This window comes from Miscanthus floridulus, chromosome 8 (genome assembly GCF_019320115.1).
Source record: "Miscanthus floridulus cultivar M001 chromosome 8, ASM1932011v1, whole genome shotgun sequence".
NCBI classification, from domain to species: domain Eukaryota; kingdom Viridiplantae; phylum Streptophyta; class Magnoliopsida; order Poales; family Poaceae; genus Miscanthus; species Miscanthus floridulus.
The window spans coordinates 177,215,225-177,239,048 of record NC_089587.1 but is presented as its reverse complement, the minus strand read 5'-3'; the positions used below and the strand labels follow the sequence as shown (position 1 = coordinate 177,239,048).

The 23,824-nt window shown below is 46.2% G+C and overlaps 3 protein-coding genes across 4 annotated transcripts; 2 read left to right on the top strand and 1 right to left on the bottom strand.

Annotated features, from left to right (window-relative positions):
• Positions 1-3,682: 3,682 nt before the first annotated feature.
• LOC136474111 (uncharacterized) lies at positions 3,683-10,252 on the top strand. Of its 2 annotated transcripts, XM_066471719.1 has the most exons (6): positions 3,683-4,208; positions 4,302-4,581; positions 5,749-6,578; positions 6,681-6,767; positions 7,710-8,627; positions 8,725-10,252. In XM_066471719.1, the coding sequence occupies exons 2-6, from the start codon at positions 4,485-4,487 to the stop codon at positions 8,848-8,850; spliced, it is 2,058 nt and encodes a 685-aa protein (XP_066327816.1). In that variant the 5' UTR covers positions 3,683-4,208; positions 4,302-4,484; the 3' UTR covers positions 8,851-10,252. The 2 variants fall into 2 exon arrangements, with proteins under 2 accessions (XP_066327816.1, XP_066327814.1); XM_066471717.1 differs by having other exon boundaries at positions 3,683-4,581.
• LOC136470224 (peroxidase 44-like) lies at positions 9,879-10,229 on the top strand. The gene has a single exon (XM_066468137.1). It carries the CDS (start codon positions 9,879-9,881, stop codon positions 10,227-10,229), a length of 351 nt encoding a protein of 116 aa, XP_066324234.1.
• A 5,449-nt stretch (positions 10,253-15,701) lies between the features above and the next one.
• Positions 15,702-23,556, bottom strand: LOC136477606 (beta-1,3-galactosyltransferase 7-like). The gene is made up of 11 exons (XM_066475815.1): positions 23,164-23,556; positions 18,745-18,844; positions 18,600-18,658; positions 18,296-18,498; positions 17,886-17,949; positions 17,196-17,268; positions 16,973-17,093; positions 16,794-16,881; positions 16,574-16,699; positions 16,381-16,490; positions 15,702-16,294 (listed from the first exon to the last, which is right to left on the bottom strand). Exons 1-11 carry the CDS (start codon positions 23,265-23,267, stop codon positions 16,146-16,148), a joined length of 1,197 nt encoding a protein of 398 aa, XP_066331912.1. The 5' UTR covers positions 23,268-23,556; the 3' UTR covers positions 15,702-16,145.
• Between the last annotated feature and the right edge of the window lie 268 nt (positions 23,557-23,824).

The window sequence follows — 23,824 nt, the reverse complement described above, 5'->3', positions numbered from 1 at the left end:
TTTAAATTCTTTTATATATTGAATTTGAGTATAGGAAAAGCCATACTATAAAAGGGGGGCACAATGCTTAAGCTAATATGTGCTACCAAATGCTCAATCAACCACATGCATCCTTAGACTCACAGCCAAAATAGTCTCCACTTCACTATTACCCTTGCTGTCTTGCATGGTGCGAGCTCCGACTCGCCTAGCCCCTTGGTCATGGCTCCGTCTCGCCCGACCTCGAGGCCGCGGGTTTCGTCTCGTCCGAACCCTTGGGTGCGGACTCCGTCTCGCCCGACCCCTTGGTTACGGCTCCATCTCGCCCGACCTCGAGGCCGTGGGTTCTATCTCACCTAACCTCAAGGCTGCAGGCTCCGTCTCACCTGACCCTTGGTCATGGGATCCAGCTTGCTTGACCCCTTGGTCGTGGCTCCGTCTCGCCCGACCTCAAGGCCACGGGTTTCATCTCGCCTGACCTTGAGGCCACAGGCTTCGACTCGCCCGACCTCTTAGGTGTAGTGTCTATTATGGGATGGGGGTACATATATATTTCCCTTTCCTCCCCAACGGCTATCTACGATTTAAGTGACCGTTGGGGGCTAGGGGTATATATACCTTTCCCCTTCCTACCCAACGGTAACTCGACTCCCTTCTTCTTCACTGAAGCACATTCAAAAATAGAGCAAGAGCTCTCTCTCTCTCTCACTCACTCCATTGTTGACCTCAACCCCCAAGCAAATCCATTGATTTTCCCATCAATCCTTGAGGGATAAAGGTCCAAAACTCAATTAGAGAGCAGCTCCATTGATTCCCAAACTCTAAAGAGCACTTAGTTCATGTTTTAGCTGGCGGTTGTGTTTGTTACTCTTGGAGCTTGGCTCCTAGCCGGCTAGAGCGTTGCTCGTGGAGCTTGCCAACTTATGTGGTAGCCTCAAGAGGTTTATAACCATCTCTTAAAGCTAGTAAACTCACCCCTCATCTCAAAAGTTAAGTCTCTTGACTTGAGAACGAGGAAGGGCTGAAAAGCTCTAAGCCTTAGTGGCTAACCTCAATAACGTGGAGGTAGGCAAGCCTTGGTGGAGAGCCGAACCATGGGATAAATCATTATGTCACTTGTGCTTGATTTACATTACTTGTATGATATATTGTGGTTGATGTGATTTCTAGAGTTTGAGGCTGATCTACTTGTGTGTGGTGTTCCCACCACTTTCAGCTGTCGATCTGTGATCTACTACCCTGTAGGAAGCTAAGAAATTTACCCGATCTAAATTTCGTTGGGTAGATTTTTGAACTGTGAACTAATCTCTCCTGTAGACGCAGCAATGCTGCGCTCACAGAGCGGCAGTGCCATAGGTGAATTTGACTTCGGTTTGAGTTGAACTTTTACAGGCCTATTCACCCCCCCTCTAGGCGTACCAAAGATTCTACATGGTGAGCCTTACTTGGTCCAGTCCGAGGTCTGCTGGTCGGCAGGCGTCTACGCACATTGACATGCTAGTTCAACTGATCGGCTTCAACTTTCACCACCCAGGTCACTAGTTTAACTGGTCGGCTTCGACTTTCACCATCTAGGTCACCAGTTTAACTGGTCGGCTTCGATTTTCACCGTCCATGTCGTCAGCGAAACTGATCGGCTTCGTGTTAAACTGCTCTGGCTTGATTAAGATGGCGTCGTCAAACGGATACAAGGCGCTCGGGGACTAGTTGTGGGGGATGTGACCCCCAGTACCCACAAGACAAGACATGGGTCGTACCATCAGAGGTGGCCTAGCCACATAATCAAGGCGTGCGGCGCATGACACTATCGGCGTGCAACGCAAAGCTACAAGAAGATGTGATTTATTAGATATTGTAATATCAAATAGGATATTTTTCTTGTAACCCTACCCCTCCAGAGTATATAAGGAGGGGCAGGGGTCCTCTAGACGGCATCTCATTCATCCCCATCCCACATCCAATCTCATATTCCAGCAATACAAACCAACAGAGCACAGGACGTAGGGTTTTACGTCATCTTGACGACCTGAACCTGTATAAATCTTGTGTCTTGTGTCTCTGTTACCATCCGGTTCTTGATCACGCGCACCTCTACCAATCAATCTACTATCGTGGGCATACCCCTCGGTAGACTGTCGAGCATCTTTAGTCGACAGTTGGCGTGCCAGATAGAGGTGTGCATGGTGCTTTGATAGACAGCCGTTATGTCTGTCAAGGTCGAAACTTCCGACCTTTCAAAACTAGCTATGAGAGAAAGAAACTAGCCATTATACTATTTTTCTGCAAAAGTCTGAACTTCTGACACCCATAAAACAACACAGGACACTCTACGAAAAGGCCATAACTTTTAACTCTGAACTTAGATTTCGATAATCTTAGACATTATGGAAAGCTTATTTAATTTTGAGGTTCGTATTGAATTTGATATTCTATGCAATCTAAGTGGTTTGAAGGAGAAACTTTGTGCTTATTCTGAATTGCCATGGTTATTACAAATACACATCACTTTATTAGCAAATATAATTGTAATGGAGAGTATATAGTGCATCATGTCTATATTTGTTCAAATCTGAAATATACTTTTGTCATGCAAAAATATGATCAACTAGAGGACTGCAATAGTTATAATCTGTCATGTCGAATTTCTCTAGTTTTGTTTTAAAGAAAGAGGATAAGACGCGAGAAGGAGAGCACTGTTGGTTACTACCTACAACATATCCTCCAACTAGGATCACGGTTTGTTTTCAATAAGGGTGAGCTCATTCTTATATTTGTGGAATGATATAAGAATTGAATGCTACCTAATGACGTTACTATCAATATGCCTAGGAACAATGATGAGGATGTGAACTTGGGAAAACACTTTCAATATCTTCTATAACAAATGGGGCATGGATACACCATGCTCGAGACCCATCTTGAGATGCATGAACACCAAAAGCACAACATTCAGTTCGCCGACAGCCGATAATACTTGATTAGAAAGATCATAACTCCTACATCTAGAGTGCGATTGAGGTCCATGAGTACATGATGGAAAGCTTCAAATGAATCTAGTCCCATATCACTATCACGTCAGCAAGACCTTCAAATCATTATGACAAGCTGTTACTACTTCAGGTGCTACGACGTCATTGCGGGCCTGTTAATCACCATTGAGACCCTAGTCCAAGTGGGAGCAATGATTGTTTAGTCCAGCCGATCAGAGCCAATGCTCGTGACTCGCGAGAGGACATGTTTGACATTTGTCGCTCTTGGGTCTCCTACGGGCTATGGTCCACGGAGCAGATTTTTATTTTCATGTTGGATTTTGGATTAAGCATAGGATTATTATAATGAGGATTGTGGATTTTAATAAGAGTGTTTGAATCTCTAGATTATTGTTGGTTGAAGGAAAAATACCTATTATAATCACAAAAAAGTAGGTTTCGCCTAGATTATAGGATGTATTATTGTAGTCTGATCCACCCTATGACCCAGTCCGTTTGAATTAGAATTAGATTATCTTATAATCGCATCGCAATGATCCAAATATGTCCTTATTCGACCTGTATTATCAAATTCCATCATCTATAATTGTATCGGTTTATTTTTCATGTATATATATTCTATACAACACGATATATATGAACGTTGAACGATTCTTAAAAATAGTGTAGAAAAGAGAGGAAAGAGGCAAGTGTTCGTTTGTCTCTCCATCTCCAGCAACCAACCCTGATTCATCCGAGTTGCAGGGTATCCAAATTCTATAAAACCCACGAATATATTAGTAACCCTATTGCAAATTTTATTTGTGTTGTCTTCCTTGCGCTCCCGTAGTCCCCCGTGCCCCCTGTCGCGCCAGCACCGCAGCCGCCGAGCCAAGCGACTCGCCGAAAGAAACTGCCAATTCAATACGACTAATCTCGCCGCCGCCGCCGCCGCCGCCGGGTTCTTCATCCGCAGGGGCGGGGTTCTTCATCCCCGCACAAATATTTTCCTCCTTTGATTGATTTCTTATTAGAGAGTTTAATCCGAGGCGCTCGTCTTGTCTTGTGGTGGGGTGCGCCCTAAGACCTAGCCCGGAAGGAGAGGGTCTGAGGGGTTTAATCTAGCTATAGGGTTCTTCCCGCCGCCGCTCGTCACCATTGGCAGCCTCGCCGCCGGCCGGCAACCGACGGCAGGCCGGCCGTGCCCTCATCCTCCTCCCAATCACCGGGAGCCGTAGCCCCCTCATCGTCCCCTCCCTTGTACGTGACGGATTCGTTTGCTTCTTGGTGGTGCCCTGCTAATGCAATCGAGGAGTAATCTCATCTAGTCTAGGCTTTCCATCCGCGGTTTAGGTTCTTCCTCTCAAGCGCCCAGAAGCAATCAATCCACCCAGGTGCGCGCGGGTGCAGTTTTTTCTTCCCCGGCAATTTTGGGTTCAACTGAACCCCCCATGCCCTACGGGAGGTCCACCCCTGGCCCGGCCTCTCAACCGTGGCTGGTGGGTGGACGTTGAGTGGTGCCTGCAGGCTGCAGCCATGGAGCAGGACACACCCATGTTGAAGCCGGGATGGATGCAGCATGACAAGGCAGCAGGCGCTGCCAACATCTGGGCTACAGCTTCCTCCCACTCAGGTAAACTCCACCAGCCTTGCGAATTTTGAGTCTATTGTTGTCAGCGCTGTGGCTGCTGTGCTATAGATGTAATGTAATGCAATTGTAACGGCACATTAAGATTGGTAGGTTCTAAACTTCATAGTATACTTGGGGTAACCGAATAACGCTTGTGAAAACTGAAAAATGATGCTTTTGATTTGTTCTTGTGCTTCACATGCATTAATCGTGAAAAGTGTTATAATTATAGGAATAGTGCTTTGTTTGTATATGTATTTAGTCTTGCTACCGTGACTGCAATTTAGAGGCAGCTTCTAGATGTGGGCTCTTGATGATGGAAATGTAGATAGTGTTGTACTGGGAGATGGTTTCTTGGATGGACAAGATGGTTGAGATGGAGCAACTATGGGAGTTGTTCAGGAATTTATGTCTTTCTTACTACTGAAGCTCTTCCAAGGAAACACTAAACAAACATATTGTAGTTTGTACGGTCTTTTTACTGTGAATTGAGACTGTGTTGAGTACGATTTATATAATTGCTAACACTGCTTTCGGGAAAATGCATATACTTGTTACGCGCATAAAACAAGGGAGGTGTTAATGCTTTAGTATATGACGTGTATTTTTACCTTCCGATTATTACACGTCTCTCTAATTGGAGCACTACTACCAGTCAGCATTTAATACATTTTTCTTATGGGAAAAGGATGAGTAGGAAACAATATATATATTTGCAATGTTATGACTAAAATGGTATTTGAGTTTGACGGAAAGCTATGTTGTTCTTCAAACTAGTTCTTTTGGCTTCTGGAAGAAAAATGCACTGTATTGGCTGATTAATTAGTTCTGTTACTTAGGTCATGTTTAAAAATAAATGCATTGTTGCATTGTTGTGTGTTCCTTCCGTACTATGTTGATTTGTTCATAGTATCAATTGACTTTTTCATTTGTTTGACTTTGTATTTTGACCACTTTATGAACTTCTGTAATGAAGTTATGTGATTGTTAGGTTTTTTTTTTTTTTTTTTGAGTTTTCTACTGCTTTGTTTTATTCGTTCATCAAAGTGACATTACAGTGAATGTTTATCGAAGTGTCCTACATGTCAATCAACTATAAGCACCATTTTGTTTTTGTGTTGCAAAACTGTTATTTATACCAATAACAAGTATTTTTCTTGGATGCTATAGATTATCAAGCTGCAGGTGGTTCATTGAGAAACCATTCATCTGGACATTACCGTGACCATGGTTCCCAACAATCATCATCAGGGAGAAGTTCAGGCTCGAATGGATCTCACCGGCCTGACCGGGATGGAATGGGGAAGTCAACGGACTATTTCAATTTCAGAAAGTTCAAGGACAGGGATCGGCAGAGGGACTTTGATTCCCGTGATTGGGAGAGTAGGTCGGCTGCTGCAGTTCATGATGATTTCAAGTCCTTTAGCACATGCAAATCTGAAAGGGATAGGATGAATCGTACCCGCTCGAAAGCAGACACATGGAACAAAGGCAGTGGTAGCACCTCTAGAAATAATGCAGTTAGTTCCTCTAGAAGCAATGACAAAAGCAGTACTGTTGCTAGTCCTGGAACTGTTAACTCTGTTAGAAATGCAGCTTTGGGGACCTCCATAAGCAATGCTTCTGTCCGAATCTCAGTAAGCAATACTTCTATTAGTAATGATGTAAGCAATGCCAACAATGCTGCTAGCATAACCTTTGAACGGGAATTTCCGCAGCTTAGTTCAGAGGACAAAAATGGAAAGCAAAGCATAAGCAAAGTCCCATCTCCTGGTATCAGCACCGCAATTCAGAATGTACCTATGATATCTCCTGATGGCTGGAGCTCCATGCTAGCAGATCTTCCTTTATTAAGTGATCCGAAGAAAAGTCTAGCCACTTCTTCTCTATTGCACATTGCTCCTAGTAAACAGGCTGAAGTGGTGCCAAACAGTGGGACTGCATTAAACATGGCAGAGACAGTGATGCAAGCTCCTCTGAGAATTTCCATTAGGCCTCAGGTAACTAGCGAACCACTGAGATAATGCTTGCAGTGTGCTTTTCATTAGACATTGACCATTCAAAATTTGGCTTTAGTTATGATTGTACATTTTCCATTGTAGTTATCGACTGAGGCTCAGAAGATTGAAGAAAGAACCTTGAAGCAGCTTACTCTAAGGCCTATTACACCTCCAGCAAGCAAATCTTCGGTAAGTTCCTAATATAATTCCGACAAACGTGAATAATATTGTTTAGAAGTATCTATGCCTTCCATCATTCATATGAGCATGCAGCCTTTTGGACATATGATAATATATTAGATTGGGCGACACATAAAAAGGAAAGAATTGATTCTGGAGTTACACTAAATAATTTTTCATCGAAAAGGAAATGGGAGGTAGAAGAAATTTGATATAATGAAAATATTTTACTGACATACTCAAAATTTACATTCCATTACTTTCCATCTAGTATTCCACATATTTGCTACTAGCTTTTTTTTAGAACATATTTGCTACTAGCTGATAAGCTGAACATTGCACAAAGTGCTGATGCTTTCAGAGATTACTTATCTTTACACCTTAAATAGCTTCGCATCAGTATGAAGATGCCTTAGTTATTGAGGTTGAATATCTGTTATTGTGTATGTTTTGATGCATAATGATAACATTATTGTCAATCAATCTAAATCCTTACATTGGGGTGACTGAATGATAGCCCTGTTGTAGCTATGGTTGTTTGGACTAGTTTATGCCTTTATGAGGGCCATGGGGGCACATGGTTTCCTTCCTACTCCAAACAATCAATGTGTAATTGCTGATAAAAAAAAAAAACTACATTTACATGCCATAAGTACTGATTCTTGACTTACAGTTTTGTTGAAGCTAGTATGATATCATACATATGTGCATGAAAAAGTTTAGTCTTATGCCTGTTTAAATCAACCTTGTTTGTTAGTTATAATTGTGATGTGGATTGTTCTTACATATCCTCGTTGAATCGTTGAAGGATAAATTACAAACATTATTCGAACTTGGAAGTATTAAGCAGTTCTGGTTTTTGCTTGTCCACATTATGTTTTCTACTTAGTGAGCTTCTGTAGTGCTGAATTAGTATACATGCTTAACTAATTGTTTTCAATAATTGTCAAGGCTCTTAGTTCTTTGAAAATAAAAGGTACAAGGCTTGGAGATCCTACTGGTCCTAGTAAGACCTCACAACTATTAAAAGTACAGTCAGCCAACGGTTCTACTAGAGCTCCAGTTAAAGCAGATGTTTCAAAGCTCTCTCAGCCAGGAAGCTTCCAAGTTCTCAGTCGAGAGCAAAACTGTACTGCACACACCACCAAAGACTGCCCTGTGAAACCTGTGAGTCCTCCAACTCCTTTGGTTTCAATGGAAACACAGAAAAAACCAGTGGTGGGCCAAAAGTTGAAGTTTGGCACCAATGAGCGCCCTCTGCCCCTGCAAGGTCCATCTCGTGATAGAAAGTCAAATGCAAGAGACAAGGTTAGATTCTTTGAGATGCTACGGACCAAGGCTTCAAATGGTTCAAGCACAGTTGATGTGAAGCAGGATTCTTCTCTTAATCTTGGAAATGATTTCTCCTCGTTCCATTCTGAGATGAAATGCACGGGGCACGGGAAGTGTTTCTGTGAAGAAGCAAATTCTTCCGAAGGGTCTCAGAGGCACCTATCTGATACTGAGGAGCACATTCCATCCTTGAAAAGTGTTGTGGGCGGGATGCCTCAGCAGCCTCTAGTTGAAAGCAGAGAAGCTGACTCATCATCTGAACCTGTTGACACAGGTGATGAAGGATTTCAGTCATCCCTATCGGGCAGCACAGAAGGCAGTTTGTCCTCAACACCTGCAGATTCGGATGATGGGTGGAATAGATCCCAATCTGGCAATGAGGAAGCAAGTTCATTATCAGAGGATACTGAACCAGATGATGAGTACCATCCAGCTGACATTTCTCCAGAAGATAAGCGTTTCATGATGTTGCTTGGTTGGAAAGAAGATGAAATAGTGCAAGTGGCACCTTTGGATTTCGACGAGATTGCAGACACTGTAAGCCGCGTTCAGATATTTCTGTTTTTCCAGCGATTAGTGGTTCATTTTTACCCTTTCCACCACCTTATGTGATATCAATTCCAATCCTTTGTAGGTAAAAGGCTGTGAGGAACTCAAGAAGAAGCTTCAGTCTATGGAGTCCAATGAAGATATCAAGAGCATTCTCCTCCATATTGAGCTGGGCGAGAAGCTGCAGCAGCACAAGAGTACAGGGGCCTAAAGACAATGGGAACACCCCGGCTGGCCATGTAGAGACGCTGAGAATAGATGTTGATCATTTTTGGCATCAGTTTTTGTCTTGAATCGTTAACAAGGCAATATTTTTTTCTCCTCTATTGCCGCATGTCCAACAGTTAGAGATTTAGTGCTCACAGATAGTTCTGACAGGTTTTTTGCACACTGAAAGGAGGTTGGGGTTTCCCCGTGTAAGTCTGATCTTGGAATCACATGGCCGTGCTGCCCTCTGAAAGAATAGGCAATGTTCTCACATGCCATTGTTTGCTATTAAAAACATATTGGGTTTTGACATGAAAAGGCGTCTCAAAAGGTTAATTCATGATAATGCGTCTCAAAAGGTTAATTCATGATAATATGTTGATTTGTGATTCTTTCCCACGAGGAAGTGAGACGGTCTTCTGAGTTGATGTGTAAAATCCTTGGCATATTTGGAATGAAGGAATAAAAATAGAGGGGCATCGTTGGAATAAAGAAATAGAAAACAGAGGAATGGATGAAATCGCACGAAAAAGAGATGGATGAGAACGTTGCAGTAGAGGATTGGGAACACTGGAAATAGGAAATGGATATAAAGGGGTGTAAATCCTTGGCATGTTTGGAATGAAGGAATAAAAAATAGAGGGACATTGTTGGAACAAAGAAATAGAAAACAGAGGACTTAGAAAATACAGGAATAAGAGATGGATGAAAACGTTGCAGTAGAGGATTGGGACACTGAAGATAGGAAATGGATATAAAGGGGTGTTTGGAACACATGTGTTTCTATCATCATTGGAATCAAAACACATAAGTTATAAAAACGCCATTATTGCTTAATAATGATATTAATTAGGACTTTACTATACCCCGTGTGCGCAGGCGCAGAAAGCTCCTGCTCTTCCATGGCTGCGACGACTCCGTCATGGTGGTGTCCACACCGCACCACTCCTCCGAGCGTGCTGCCAACTGGCATCCCCAACCACACGCTCTGCTGGTTCAGCATCGTCAACGCCGTGAAGCACGCGCTGCAGGATGCGTGCTCAGGTGCAGTGTTCTGCGCTGGAGCTAACGGCGCGTGACGCCGTCGCGCTCCTCAGCGGGACACGCTACGGCATCGCGGTGGGCCGGCGCGACGGAACGGTGTCCAACCCGTGGGAGGTGGACCTACCCGCGCCCTTCGCCAAGCTCGGCGACGTGCTGGGCTACTTAGCCGCCAGGGGGTTCTCGGCCAAGGAGACCGTCGTTCTCTTCAGCGGCACGCACTGCTCCTCGTTCCGGTACAGCCTCACCAGGCCTGACAGCGGCACCACGGACGAGACCCCGCCGCGACATGCTCGACGCCTGCTGTGCCGCGGACCTGCCGCTGGACACGAGCTAAGGTGAAGGTGTTGCCGAGCCGACCACGAAGTCCGTCTCCACACACTATGGTCAAACTAAAAAAAAAGAAGAAGAGCAGAGCATGCACACACAGTATAAGACATCAGCGTTGGTTGAAGTTCTGTCTGAGAGATGACAAATCTGAACTCTCTTTACTGAGTTGCTGTGGTAGTCTATTTATATAACTATATCCATCTAATCCTAGTACAATGCACATGCTGTAATAATAACTAGATAACATACGGGGCTGACTCTACGTCGACCTCTGCATGTGCCTACAGTGCTATAGGTGAGCCGTGCGGTGCCTGCACCTGTAGCGGCTACAGTATTACAACCGGAGGCCTTTTCGACACCGTTTTCCCTTGCTGTGTTCATACAAGATAGCAGTAGATTATCTAACAATCTTCCCTTAATCTACTGCTAACCATTATACCCCCTCCATACCGATCATCTCCTTCAGCTCCATGAGTCGAAGACGTCTGAGCGGCTAGGTGAGGACATCCATGAGTTACCGACCAGTTTCGACGAACTCGATAACGATCTACCCTCAATCAACACAGTCCCTGAGAAAGTGGAACTTCACGTCGATGTGTTTACTCCGGTCGTGCAGAACTGATTCTTCGCGAGGGCGATGGCGGGCTGATTGTCCACCATCAGTGTTGGTGGGTGAGCTTCCCGCCGGTCAGCTCGCTCAGCAGCCGGCGCAGCCACACAACTTGGCACGCCGCTGTGGCCGCCGCTACGTACTCTGCCTCGCACATAGATAGCGCCACCACCTCCTGTTTCAGCGACAACCATGAAATTGGGCCCGACCCGAGGAAGACAAGCACGCCAGAGGTGCTCCGTCGTCCGTCGATGTCCCCCGCCATGTCTGCATCGCTGAATACAGTGAGCTGCAGCCTACTCCCGCCGGTCTTGGGGAAAATGATCCCTTGATCCACCGTTCTCTTGACGTAGCGCAGTAGCCGCTTCACCGCAGCCCAGTGATCCTCTCTGGGATCCTCCATGAAGCGACTGACGTAGCCCACGGCGAACGCAATGTCCGACCTCGTGTGGATTAGGTAGCGCAGACCGCCGACGATGCTCCGGTAGAGTGTTGCATCCACCTTCATCGCGGTGCTGGCCTTCGTCAGTTTCAGCCGCTCCTCCATCGAAGTCACGCATGGCTTGCACTCAGCCATGCCGAGGCATACGCGCTCTGACCGAGCGTGAGTTCCTCATTCCTCTGTCTCACCTCGATGTCGAGGTAGTAGGAGAGTGCGCCGAGATCGCTCATTCGAAAATGAGCCGCCATCTCACGCTTAAAGTCGTTCATGTCCTCCGTGCACGCGCCAGTGACAATCAAGTCGTCTACATACACGCCGACGACGAGCCTCTCCTTTCTCCATCGCCGCATGTAGAGCGTGTGCTGGGTTACGCACCGCTGAAATCCAAGCTCGCCCAGCGTGGTGTCAAGCTTGGCATTCCATACTCATAGGGCCTGCCGCAGCCCGTAGAGCGCCTTGCGCAGTCGGAGCATCCTGTGCTCCTCTCCCTTGACGGCGAAACCTGGAGGTTGCCTGACGAAGACCATCTCCGCTAGTTCGCCGTTCAGGAAGGCCGATTTAACGTCCAAGTGATGGACACGCTAGTCTTTTGTTGTTGCCAAGACTAGTAGCAAACAGACCGACTCCATGCGAGCTACTGGCGCAAAGACCTCGAAGTCTATGCCCTCACGCTGAACAAAGCCTCGGGCGACGAGACACGCCTTGTGCTTGACAATGGCGCCGAGCTCGTCCCTCTTGACCTTGTACACCCACTTTAGGCTGATCGGACGGCATCCTGGAGGTGGATCTACGAGCTGACATGTCTCGTTTTCCTCGATCGCCTTCATGTCCTCCATCATCGCCCGTCGCCAGTTTCCGTTCCGCTCGGCCAGCGCGAACGTGGGTGCTTCCTCTGCACTAACGAGTAGTAGCTTTGCGTCATTGACCAGTCGACCAGCCAGTCCTGAGGGTCCTATGCCGCCGATGATGTCGTCCAGCCTACGAAACCGCACCTCCTCACCTTCATGGAAGGCATCCACGAACTCAGTGATGTTACTTGGGGGTGAGGCGAACCCAATCAGTGTTGATGGAGTTCCTTGTTCGGATGCCTTGGAGCCATCATGTGGTTGCTGGCACCAGAGTCTAGGATTCCACCGCTGCTCCTGGTCAGCGCCCACACGTCCGAGGTGAACTTGGGCACGTGGTTCGTCGATGTTGACAGTCTTCAGGGCCTTCCTAGGTCCTTCCACCGTCGTCGCCTCTTCCTTCTCCTCGGCCTCGACATCGTGCAGTGTACAAAACGTCGCCATCAGGATAGTGGCCTCATCCTCATCATCAGCTTGCGCCAGATGAGCTTCAGCCTTCTTCTCCTATTCGCGATTTGGGCACTCCCATGCCTAATGGCCCATCTTCCCACAGCGCCGACAGGTGTTGGGGTCGACCTGCTTCTTCTTCTCCGAAGAAGCCCTGCCGCGGCGCTTGCCATCGCCACCGCAGCTGGAGGAGGCTGCCTTCCCAGAGTTCCTCCGAGCAGCCCACTCCTCTTCTGTCAGCAGGAGTTTCCTGCCGTCCTTCATTGCTATCGCCTGCTCCAGGCGCTCGTCCGTCGCCCACAGATGGCCTGTCACATCCTTAATGGTGAGGGTGGACAAGTCCAACATCGTCTCTATGGAGAGAGCGATCTGGATGTACTTTGCCGGTATGGAGTGGAGGTACTTGGAGACCGCCTCCTCTTCGTCGATGGTGACACCATGCCTTCAGCTTGCTGATGAGCGTATGCAGGCGGAGGGAGAAGTCCTCCACCGTTTCACCATCCTTGAACTTGAGGTTGACGTACTCCTGCTTTAGAAGCTGGGCCGTCGCCTTCTTTACGCGGTCGGAACCGACGCGCATCGCCGCAATAGCCTCCCACGCCTCCTTAGCCGAGCTCTTCACCCCCAACGGCTCTCTGTACTCCACCGGTACAGCAGCAAGGATAGCCTCCAATGCTGACATGTCATCCTCCTCATTGTCGGTGCCCTTGTCAACAGCATTCTAGAGCCGTCAGGCTTTGAGCTTGACCTTCATGGTCATTGACCACTCTCTATAGTTGGTGCGAGTCAGCGTCGGCCAACTGGTGCCGCTGACCTCCCGCACCGTGCGAACAACGACCTCCGGTCGTGGCTGGGCAGCCACAACAGTGCCACTACTGTCGCCCATCTCCGAACCGCCCGTTATCGCCAACGGTTAGTCTGGCGACGGCGCTTGTACGGCTCTGATACCACTTGGTGGCCCACAGGATCATCGGCTCAGGTGAGTGAACCACTCACCAGTCTTACCGAGCACCCGCTAGTGTTGCCGACCACCCACTAGCCGTGCCGACCATGAACAAGCGTTTTCGTCCCCACACACTATGGCTAGAGTTAGAAGAAGAAGGGAAAACAGAGCATACACACACAGTACAAAACACCAGCGTTGGCCGAAGCCCTGTCTGAGAGATGGCAAATCTGAACTCTCTTTACTGAGTTGCCGTGGTAGTCTATTTATACAACTCTATCCATCTAGTTCTAATACAGCGCACATGCTGTAACAGTAACTAGATAACATACAGGGCTGACTCTGCGCCGGCCTCTGCATGTGCCTACAGTGCTGTAGGTGAGCCGTGCGGCGCCTGTACCTGCAACGGCTACAGTATCACAGCAGGGGTCCTTTTCGGCGCCGTCTTCCCTTGCTGTGTTCACACAAGGTAGCAGTAGATTATCTAATAAAAGGCCAGTGCTCGCTGAGGCACGACATGGACGCGGGGACCAACATGGCCGGCGAGGTGGATCTCATGGAGGCGCCTCTAGAGATTATGGCACCGACGGGAGAGGCAGCTCCGCCTAGGCCACACGCACCCGTTAGCTCCGCACGGACGACGTCGAGAAGGTCCCCCTGAGCCGCACAAGCGACCTCTTCTGAATCCTGCGCGCACTGGTGAGCTTGAGCACGAAGTGGCTGGAGGTTCAAGGAGAAGCCCACACGGCAGCGAGCGGAGGGAGAGAAAGAAGAAGGGTATTTTGGGCCATACAAGAATACGCTGGCTTTGAGTCACTGCACGTGGGCCCAATACTGTAGAATACATAGAAAATGGCACGATTGAAGCTAGAGAAGAATTTAATGGCAAGTTTCCAAATAGTTGAATAGTAATGGCATATCTCAGAAGTTTAAAAATTGTAATGACGTGAATAAAAAAAACCCTTCTATCATTGGAATCAAAACACATAAGTTATAAAAACGCCATTATTGCTTAATAATGATATTAATTAGGACTTTACTATACCCCATGTGCGCAGGCGCAGAAAGCTCCGCCCGCATGCCTCCTTTCGCCCGAACGTGTCCTCCTTCCTTGTGCGTGCCATCTGTTCTTTCTCCCGCGCTCCATCGCTACCTCCTCACCTACTCAGCTCCGGCGACGTCCACGTCGCCTCTGCCAACCACATCCAACCCTAACTTGAGCTTCTTCTCCAGATCCGGCGCGAGTGTCCCCCGCCTCCACCATCTCCCAGGCTCTGGCGGTGCATCACCTCCTCCGCCACTACCATCCACCGCCGACACGCTAATCCCAAGGTTATCCTCTAGATCTGGCACGCGTGCCCCCACCTCTACCACCTCCCAAGCTCCGGCAGCACACCGCCGCCTCCACCACCACCATCACGCTAATCCTAAGCTTCTCCCCTTCTTCTCCAATGGACACCCCCGCCGCCGGCACCGCCCAACCGACCTCTCCCACCTCCCGGCGGATGGCACCCCCGTCGCCCCCCCTCGCCATTGTCTCGACTACCACCACCGCTGGTCCGGCATCCTCCCTAGAAGCTTCCTTCTAAGCCTTGATAACATGGAAATCCGCGAAAACCCAAACCCTAATGTCCTGGCCTTCTTCTCCAACAGCAACAGTTGAGTTCTTCCCGACACACGCATGGTCCAAACCCCAAACCCAAAGAACATCGGACGGCCTAGACGGTGTGCATGCCGCAGGCGCTCGTAAAGAAGCATTTTGGTATTAATTAACCTCATTGTTTTCCTTCATGTCCATTGCCATGGTTGCAAAGTCTTTTCCTCTCATAACAAATCAGCATCAGCAGTAGCTAAATTTCAGCGAAATGAACAAGGCCTAAATTAACAATCTACTGAAGCACACAACATTCCCCATGGCAGCCGAAGAGCTATTGCGAGCTTGTGGCACCGCGGCGATTAGCAAAGCTGTTAGCTTCACACGCAATGAGAAAGCAGCAAGCTCATTTTCAAATTCCTCTGGAAAGTTTTATGTCACTTCCTGTATTCCAAACGGCGAGAAAGACTTTCCAAAAGAATGCTATTCCTGTACTTTTCCTCCGTTTTCCCTTCAATATAAACGCAACCTCAATATAGTGATTCGGTACCAAACCATGATCTTGGCACGTTGGTAGCCCTCTTTGTAGCACTAAATAACTGCTAATAGGAACAAGATTTGCTAAACCAACATCCGTCCACGGCTCATATGTTACAGCATGGTACACACTCATGAACGACAGAATGTGTGAAAGTACCTCGCAAAAGAATGTCAAAATTTGCATAAAACAATGTCATCTACATTACATGATCTCTGCTTCCATACGCATCAGCTGAGAAACACTCCCCCTACATGTAAGATCAGTAACATCAGTTGCAACCCTACTTTGGAGTTCCTAACACCACCGAAAGTCACAAACAGTGACAGACCAAAATTACGTGTTGTTGCAGAGTTTTTCCAATCCAAAGTTAACATTGGCAACGTCCTGTTTTCTGCAGTTTCAGATCTTGGGTTTTGTCAAGTTTTCTTGAGGAGTTGCCTATGCAGGTGTCCACCGCAAGAGCTTACCAAGTATGCTACATATTTACGGGTAAAGGAGGGTATGTGCTAGATAAGAGCACTCCAAACTGCTGAATCCCCTTCACCGCAGCGAGCATGTACATCTTTGATCCTCTCAACAGACTTGCATATACCACTGCAGCTCCAATCGAAAGATGCTACACAGACATTGCCAGCTTGCCCTTTCCACTCACAATCTGTGGGAGTACGTATTCACAATCAGGAGAAAGAGAGGGCAAACATGTAAAGGAACCATTGTTCAATACTATACAACGAAACAGACCTGGTGGAGTTCCACAGCACATGTTCCTTTCATCAATGTGATTAACTTCCAAACCAATGAACCATGATCCAAGCGACACGTCTTCATTTGCATATTTGTGCAGGATAGGCCTGAGAAATATCACTTGCATCATTAGTTTTCCTTTAGACGAACAGATACCCTTTTGTATGTCATGAACATTAATTAAACATACTGATTGATTGAAATATAAGTCGCAAGATCTTTCGAAACGGCATATATCTGCCCCGTAGCATGACGGAAGTATTTATTTCCTTCCTCCCCAAATTTCCAGTACTCAGGTTCACGGTACTTCACATTCCTATATGAATAGAGCAGGTTCAAGCAGGCCTCTGTTAGTGCTTTAAATCTAGCATTTGAATTCATGTTGTAACAGTGTAGTAAGTAAACATTACTTATCAGCAAGAACTGGGCCTGACTTCATGCAGCCAATATAAGTTCTTGGTTTCGTTTTATGCCGAGCAAGGGTAGTGGCAAGCATTCCTGTTTGGTCATATGCATGCACCAGTAAAAAAAAAACTGAGTCAAAAGAATTTTAAGAGGAAGTAATTGTGTCTAAGGAAGAGACGAGCACCTAAGTTTACATGCACATCATCATCAACCTTGACGTAGAAGTCAGCATCCCAGATGCCAACAGCAGTAGAGAAGAATATTTTTGTCTTAGCTGAGAGTTCATGATATCCCTCAACATGGTCCTGCATCATTAAATAAACAACATGCAGTAAAAGGTCAGGGCTAGTGCCAGAAAAGTATAATTTAATTCACTAGTTATTGAAGAATACTGACTACATCCTCACCAGCCTAAGAAAGTCATGATGCTGAGCGTCCTCTGAATCAATAGCTTTGTCCAGTATACTGTTGGATGTAGCACTGTGCAACAAACAAAACAGGCAGTTTTTATATCCAAATTTAAGAAGGTACAATTTTTAAGTAGAACAAGGATGAAATCATGTAACAGTACAAAATAAATATCTGCAGGGACATATGCAAGAGACAATGAATTATGACAGACTATAACAAAGATTGGAGATTTTTTTTATCATGGCTGGAGGAAGAACGAGACATAAGTTGACTTAATACAGTAACAAGTAAACTCAGGGACTTGAGGTGCTTTGCAGATTAATGCACTGCAAGACTAGGTACTTCTGGGAACCACAGGGCTGCATGCTATCATGTCTTGCAGTTCCAAGAACAAAAAATGACAACAGTTACAGTTTAGAAACTGGAGCTACATTATTTTTTATGCTGTAATATTGCCAGTAAATTGTTCAGTATATCAACATGGACGAATCATGCGTCTGAATCACAATTATTCATATCTGTGGTAGTCTGGTAATAAAGAAAAGTACCGAGAGTTATTTCATTCTATAATGGAACACAAAAACTGTCCAGTTGGAATTATTACAAGAGCATGGAAGACAAAATACAATGCAATCAGTAACAAAAAATAACGAAATGTGCTAGGAATACAAGAATAATTTGTTTACCTGTGCCCGATAGTGAAGCGGATAACTATTCCTTTCTGTTCTTCTAATTGTTGCAGCTTTTCTCCTAACAAAAAGAAGAGAACTTTACTAAAAAATTGTTGACTGTGATATCCACAGGAATTAAACTCTTCTCCATAGCTTACAAGATGCCACAAAACCATAACACCCTCCTCCCTCTTTGTTTCCTATGGAAAGATGGCAAAGTAGAAGTATAGCTTATGTCACGTAATAAGCTAGTCCAAGCATAATCTTACATTGGCTGTAATAATCAAAACCCGTGTGCCTTGAATTCGATACGTAGAGATCACTAGGAACTGACAATTTAATCATTGCGCAAATCTAATAGACATGCCATACCATACCATACCATAATTTGTTCAAACTTCTATTCTACAAGACCAACTACACACCTTGAGGCATCCATGTCTCCCGGACAGAATCACGGCGCTTGCGGCTGCTGAATGCAGTGTTGACTCCAATGACAACAAATGCCTTTTTCCTTGGTTGGCTAGTTTCAGAGGTTACTGGTGAACCACTAGATCGGAGCAGCTCAAGTGTGCTCCGCTTTGCTGCAAGTTCCATCTGCAGCGTTGAGATGGACTTATCCAATGATCTAACACCATAAACAAATTCCAAGGAAAAGTCTTCAGATACAAAAACTCAAATACAGTTGCATGGTTAAGTTGAACCCCATATGAAGTTGAAGGAACTCACTGTATGGCTTCATGGGTTTTGGTTACCTCTCCCATTATATCCTTGTCTTCCCCATGCTTCTGCATCCAAAGTTATATTAGAGATTTTCAGTCAAAAAACCAAGTAATAAGATTTCATAGGGAATCACATAAGTTATGGAACCCACCCTCTTTGTGTTGCAATCCTCTGATACAAGTTGGAGCTCTTGCTCTTGCCTCCGGCGTTGAGACATGATATGGTTACTGGTATCCGGTGCTGACCAGAACCTGTAAAACCATCCATAATGATCTCTCATGGAAAATAGAAAAAAATAAAAAGGAACTTTTATATTCAATTTCAAAATGTGTCAAAAATTGAACTTTTGGAATCAAGAAACCAAAATAATCCTTATATTACGATCGGGCTCATGCCAACGTATCTATTTCTCAAGATAGTCAGTGAATTCATTAGATGCTATGTTTGGTCTTGACTCCAAATAAATCTTTATCTCAAGTTTCTATCCAGATATAATATGGGCAGCAGTGACTATTTTTTTCCCGTAAAGCATAAAACGTTTGTTTTTGAAGAGTAAAATTTGATCTTGAATCCAAATCAATCCTTGGCCCATGTTTATATTCAAATCCAATACGCACACTACTTTTTCAAGTAAAGTATACAAGTTGGCTTTAAAGATTAATTTTCTACTTGCGAAGGCTGGAGAGCTACATTAAATCAACCTCAGTGCCTAAGGACCATAGTTATTAAGGCGCTAAGGCGAGACGTGGCGAGCCACCCCCTTCCAATCGCCTAGGCGACACCTAGGCGATCATAAGGCGAGGCAAGGCGACGCCATATGTTCAAGGCAGGAGAATGGAGAAGGGATAAAAAAGAAAAATGAAAAAGTAAAAGAAGAAGGACAAGGAACATAAAAGGCCCAGTCCAGCAGACAGCCCATAAAAGCCCTCCCCAACTATCCTGAACTATCTAGGGCTGCCAGTGCTCCTCTCCAAGTGCTTCTTCTCCCTCTCGAACACCTTCTCAGTATCCACTGCTGGAGCCGCCTCCTTCCAGATCTCCTCTCCCCTTCCTCACTGCTGCTGTCGCCCCCTTCTAGATCTCCCCTCCCCTTCCTCACTGCGGCTGCCGCCCTCCTTCTAGATCCCTGTGCGAGATCCCCTGCTGTTGCCCTTCAAGAGCCCCTCCCAGATCTGCTGGGGAGCAGCGCTGGCGGGGATGGGAGCAGAGCTGATGGGGATGGGAGCAGAGATTAGCGGTTAGCCTTGCCTGGTCCTCCTCCAGTTCTTCCTATGTCTCCTCCCTCCCCTGCTCCCTCATTTTGCTGGCTTTGGTCGTGGCGTCGAGGACGCCCAGACTTTTTTCAGCGCCTGGACGACTAGGCGACAACTAGGCGACGACTTAAAAACTATACTAAGGACACTCAGGTACTTCCTCTGCTCACAAATATAAGTCCATCTAGGGTTGTCCTAAGTCAAACATATCTCATTCTGACTAACAATATCTACAAAAATATATCATCTAAAATGAAAATAGCTATATAGTATGGAAGCATTTATCATAATGATTAATAGATCTGGTAATGTCAAATTTGTGATGCCAATCTATATAAAATTTTAGGTATTTGTGGTCAAAGTTTAAAAAGTTTGACTTCTGACAAGACTACATGAACTTAGGGTATGTTTGGATACAAAACAAATTTTAACACATTTTTTAAACTAATTTTAAAACTAACACTGTTTATTTTATTTTTTCAAATCTAACACTTTTGGCCGCGCCTATTCGCACGGCGCGGCGATTTAACGTTGCCGCGCCATGCATGGGGGCGCGGCGAGGCTGCGTACGTGGCAGCGACCAGGGCCCCTGGCCGGTGACGTGGCCAGCTCTGCCGCGCCACCAATCAGGGCGCGGCGGTGACACGCCACGCATCATGGCGCAGCAGTGGCGCGCCACCGTCTAGGGCGCGACAGAGCCTAATATAGGCCCGCGGCCCAGTCCCGCCCCTCCCTCTCTGTTTCAGTCTCTAGGGCACAGCAGCCGCCTCCGTGCCGCCATGCCCCCGCCGGCGCGCCTCCCAGCCCGCACCGCCGCGCCATTGCCTCCCGGCTCCCCCACGGCCGGCCGCCGAACTTCCCTCCCTTGGCGTTCCCCTCCCTACCTTCCCCGAAGCTCCTCATCGGCCTTGTCAAGGTAATGAAGCTCCTCCTCGGCCTCCACGGTGGATCGAATGATTTGAATGAGTAGGTAGGGTATGGAGGAAAATATGAATTCGTTATAACGTTGGATTGAAGGATTAGGATTATGATTGCCAATGTTAAGGTTAATTGGTTAGTTAGAATTATGATTACCATGTATTTTGCTTGTTTGAGTTTGCATCTCAACTTTTATACGTGAATAAATATATGGACACACTGTTGATGTACCAAATTTTATTTTTTACTGACCAAAGTATAGTTTTTATATAGTTTTCATGTTTGCATCTAAGATAGAGTTTGCAACAATGTGTAGGTTATATTTTATTTGTTGTAATGCAAATGGTTCTCATTGACATTAATTTGTGATGTTTTGATTTTTGTTTGTTAAATTACAACCGTTTTGTTAGATGCAAGAAATGTATCAGGAGGAGTTTTGGCGAAAACGGGGTTGTCCTCGAGAATTATACCCCGACGCGTCTAGCAAAGATGCCCCCGTCCCTCCTGACCTCCCTGTCCCTAACTGTAACTATGGTTTCCCGGCCGACGTGTTTCAATCGAGACATCCAGACACAGCGGCGCGTTGCTTCTACACATGCAGTCGTTTTAATGTAAGTAATTGTTTCCACTATCTCTTTTTCTTCATTTGTGTAAGTAGGCTACTAATATTTTGTTGGAATCTTGTTGTGTAGGACCATGAGAGGTGCTTTTTCTTTCAGTGGATCGACGGTGCAGAAAAGTTTGACCCTAGGTACCTCCTTTTCGACGATTGGTGTAGAGGGAGACATCCACGTGAGCACTTCCAACGGTGGGTTCGACACCCCCCTAACCCCCCGCCAATGACGGCTAAGGAGAAGCACCTAGCCGCAGTTAGACGACTCGAGGAACCTCCTCTGTGTGAATGCGGAGATCGAACTATGATAAACTCTAAGAATACGTTGGAGTTTGTGTGTCCGAACAAACACGAAGTAAGTGGAAATTGTATCTGTTTAAATGTTTATCTCTATATGGGACTGGGCCGCGGGCCTATATTAGGCTCTGCCGCGCCCTGGACAGTGGTGCGTCACCGCCGCGTCCTGATCGGTGGCGCGGCAGAGCTGGCCACGTCACCGGTCAGAGGCCCTGTTGGCTGCCACGTACGCAGCCTCGCTGCGCCCCCATGCATGGCGCGGCAGCGTTAAATCGCCGCGCCGTGCGAATAGGCGCGGCCAAAAGTGTTAGATTTGAAAAAAAAATTAAACAGTGTTAGTTTTAAAATTAGTTTAAAAAATGTGTTAAAAATAAAAAAAAAATCTGGATACACATGCTAGTTACTACTTGGGCTAAAAATTAGCTCAAATTAGCTATAGTTGGTTAGCTAGTTAGCTAACAACTAGTTGAAGACTTGGCTAAACAAAATAGCCCATCTATTAGCTCTCTTTGTTTGGATGCACTAGAGCTAATTTGAGCTAAAATTAGCTACCTAACAATTAGCTTATGGTATCCAAACGTGCTCTTATATTTACATCGATGTTGTTCCGAACACAAAGCTTTAGTAAATGAAAATAAATCCCCTGTTCGTCAGCAAGTAGTAAGACCAAAAGACAAAACAAAATCACTGTTTCGGCTTGAGAAACATACTCAGTTCACTATCGGCGGTCAAAATCATCCCCAGAACGCGATCTTTAACAGAAACAAAGTATAGTAAATCATGCAGATTTGACAACAATGACACTGTTCTACGAATGAAGGCGGTTTGCTGGTGATCCAAGCTTGCAGTTTGCTAGAACAAAGTTCAGCGTAGTTGCTTTGTCGATTTTGCCACAAAAGTTTTGCCCCAATTCACGTTTTCGTAAGATCTCAGATAAGCCTTTTTTTTTTTGGTGAACACAGATAAGCGTTTTGTTGAAAACCCGTTCAGAAAACATAGTAAAATTCATCCTTGCTTCCATTCTTGGCCGAATGAATTTAGTATTATCAGCAGTAAGCTCGCACGCAGCCATGAGCAGGTACAGATACAGGAAGATACCTACGCCACCAGTCGGCATCAAAACGCGATCTCCCATTCTAAGAAATAAAAAAAAAATGATGTTTCCACCAACCCAGATCGCCATGAGCTTCGAGAAGGAAAGACCAGAGCAAAAAATTGTAAAAAGAGAAGAAAAGGACTCAAAATCCAACCTCCCTCCAAACAAATCTCAAAACGCCATTGGCTGAGCCAAGAGCTTATTTATTCAAACTTCAAATCTGAAACGCGAAGAGGGCCTTAAAAATCAATCTTTTCATTGCACAGCCGCCATTACCCCAGCTGAGGAACCCCAAGAACCCCAAGCGCAAAGGAAGCGCAGGGCGGGATCCAAAGCTTTCCGGAAGAAGAGGTAGTAATAGAGAGAGGAAGAGGGAGAGGGAGAGAGACCCACCGGTCGGTGAAGAGCATGCCGAGGCCGAAGCTGAATGCGCAGAGCACCAGCACCCTCCACCTGGCGGAGGACCTCCGGTCCATCGCCCCGCCTTTCCCCTTCATCGCCTCCCTCCGGCGACGCTCCGAATCTTGGCCGGCCTCGGATGGCGAAACAAACCTGAACTCAAGTAGGCACAGCTCCGCTCCGGAGCAGCTCAGCAAAGACGAGGACGAGGACGAGCACTCCCCCGTGGATTTCGGCCAAACACGCACGGAGATTTGGAGGGTAGGCAGCGTCGGAGGCAGGCGTCGAAGGCGGCGGTCACCGAGGCGGTGAGCCGACCGGTCCTGGCCTTAGTGCCTTGGTGGGGAGGAGGAGGAAGCTGGCCGCCTGAAACTCTGCAATGGAGCGCGTGATGCCCCCACACTTTGTTGCTTTCCTCCTCTAGTCCTCTTCCCACTTTTGAAAGCATTTTCTCTTTTCTTTTTCTCCACTCTTTTTATTTTATTATACATAACTAGCTAGTAGTACTACACAATACGGTATTTTGTCCGACGGGTATGTCTAGAGATGGCACCTCCCTCTCAGGTAAAAGAAAAGAAAATAAATACAGCTTGTTTATGGTATTAAAACCATAAATCCTCTTGTTTGTACTAGTAAGGTGTACTGTAAGTGTCAA

Excerpts from the sequence above, each read along its gene's own strand:
- LOC136474111 (XM_066471719.1), top strand. The coding sequence starts at position 4,485 with ATGGAGCAGGACACACCCATGTTGAAGCCGGGATGGATGCAGCATGAC. Across the intron at positions 6,768-7,709 it reads CTCCAGCAAGCAAATCTTCG|GCTCTTAGTTCTTTGAAAAT; the intron begins GTAAGTTCCTAA and ends ATAATTGTCAAG. Across the intron at positions 8,628-8,724 it reads TCGACGAGATTGCAGACACT|GTAAAAGGCTGTGAGGAACT; the intron begins GTAAGCCGCGTT and ends AATCCTTTGTAG.
- LOC136470224 (XM_066468137.1), top strand. The coding sequence starts at position 9,879 with ATGCGTGCTCAGGTGCAGTGTTCTGCGCTGGAGCTAACGGCGCGTGAC.
- LOC136477606 (XM_066475815.1), bottom strand. The coding sequence starts at position 23,267 with ATGAAGGGGAAAGGCGGGGCGATGGACCGGAGGTCCTCCGCCAGGTGG. Across the intron at positions 16,882-16,972 it reads TGATGTGCATGTAAACTTAG|GAATGCTTGCCACTACCCTT; the intron begins GTGCTCGTCTCT and ends ATGACCAAACAG. Across the intron at positions 16,295-16,380 it reads GTGCTGTGGAACTCCACCAG|ATTGTGAGTGGAAAGGGCAA; the intron begins GTCTGTTTCGTT and ends GTACTCCCACAG.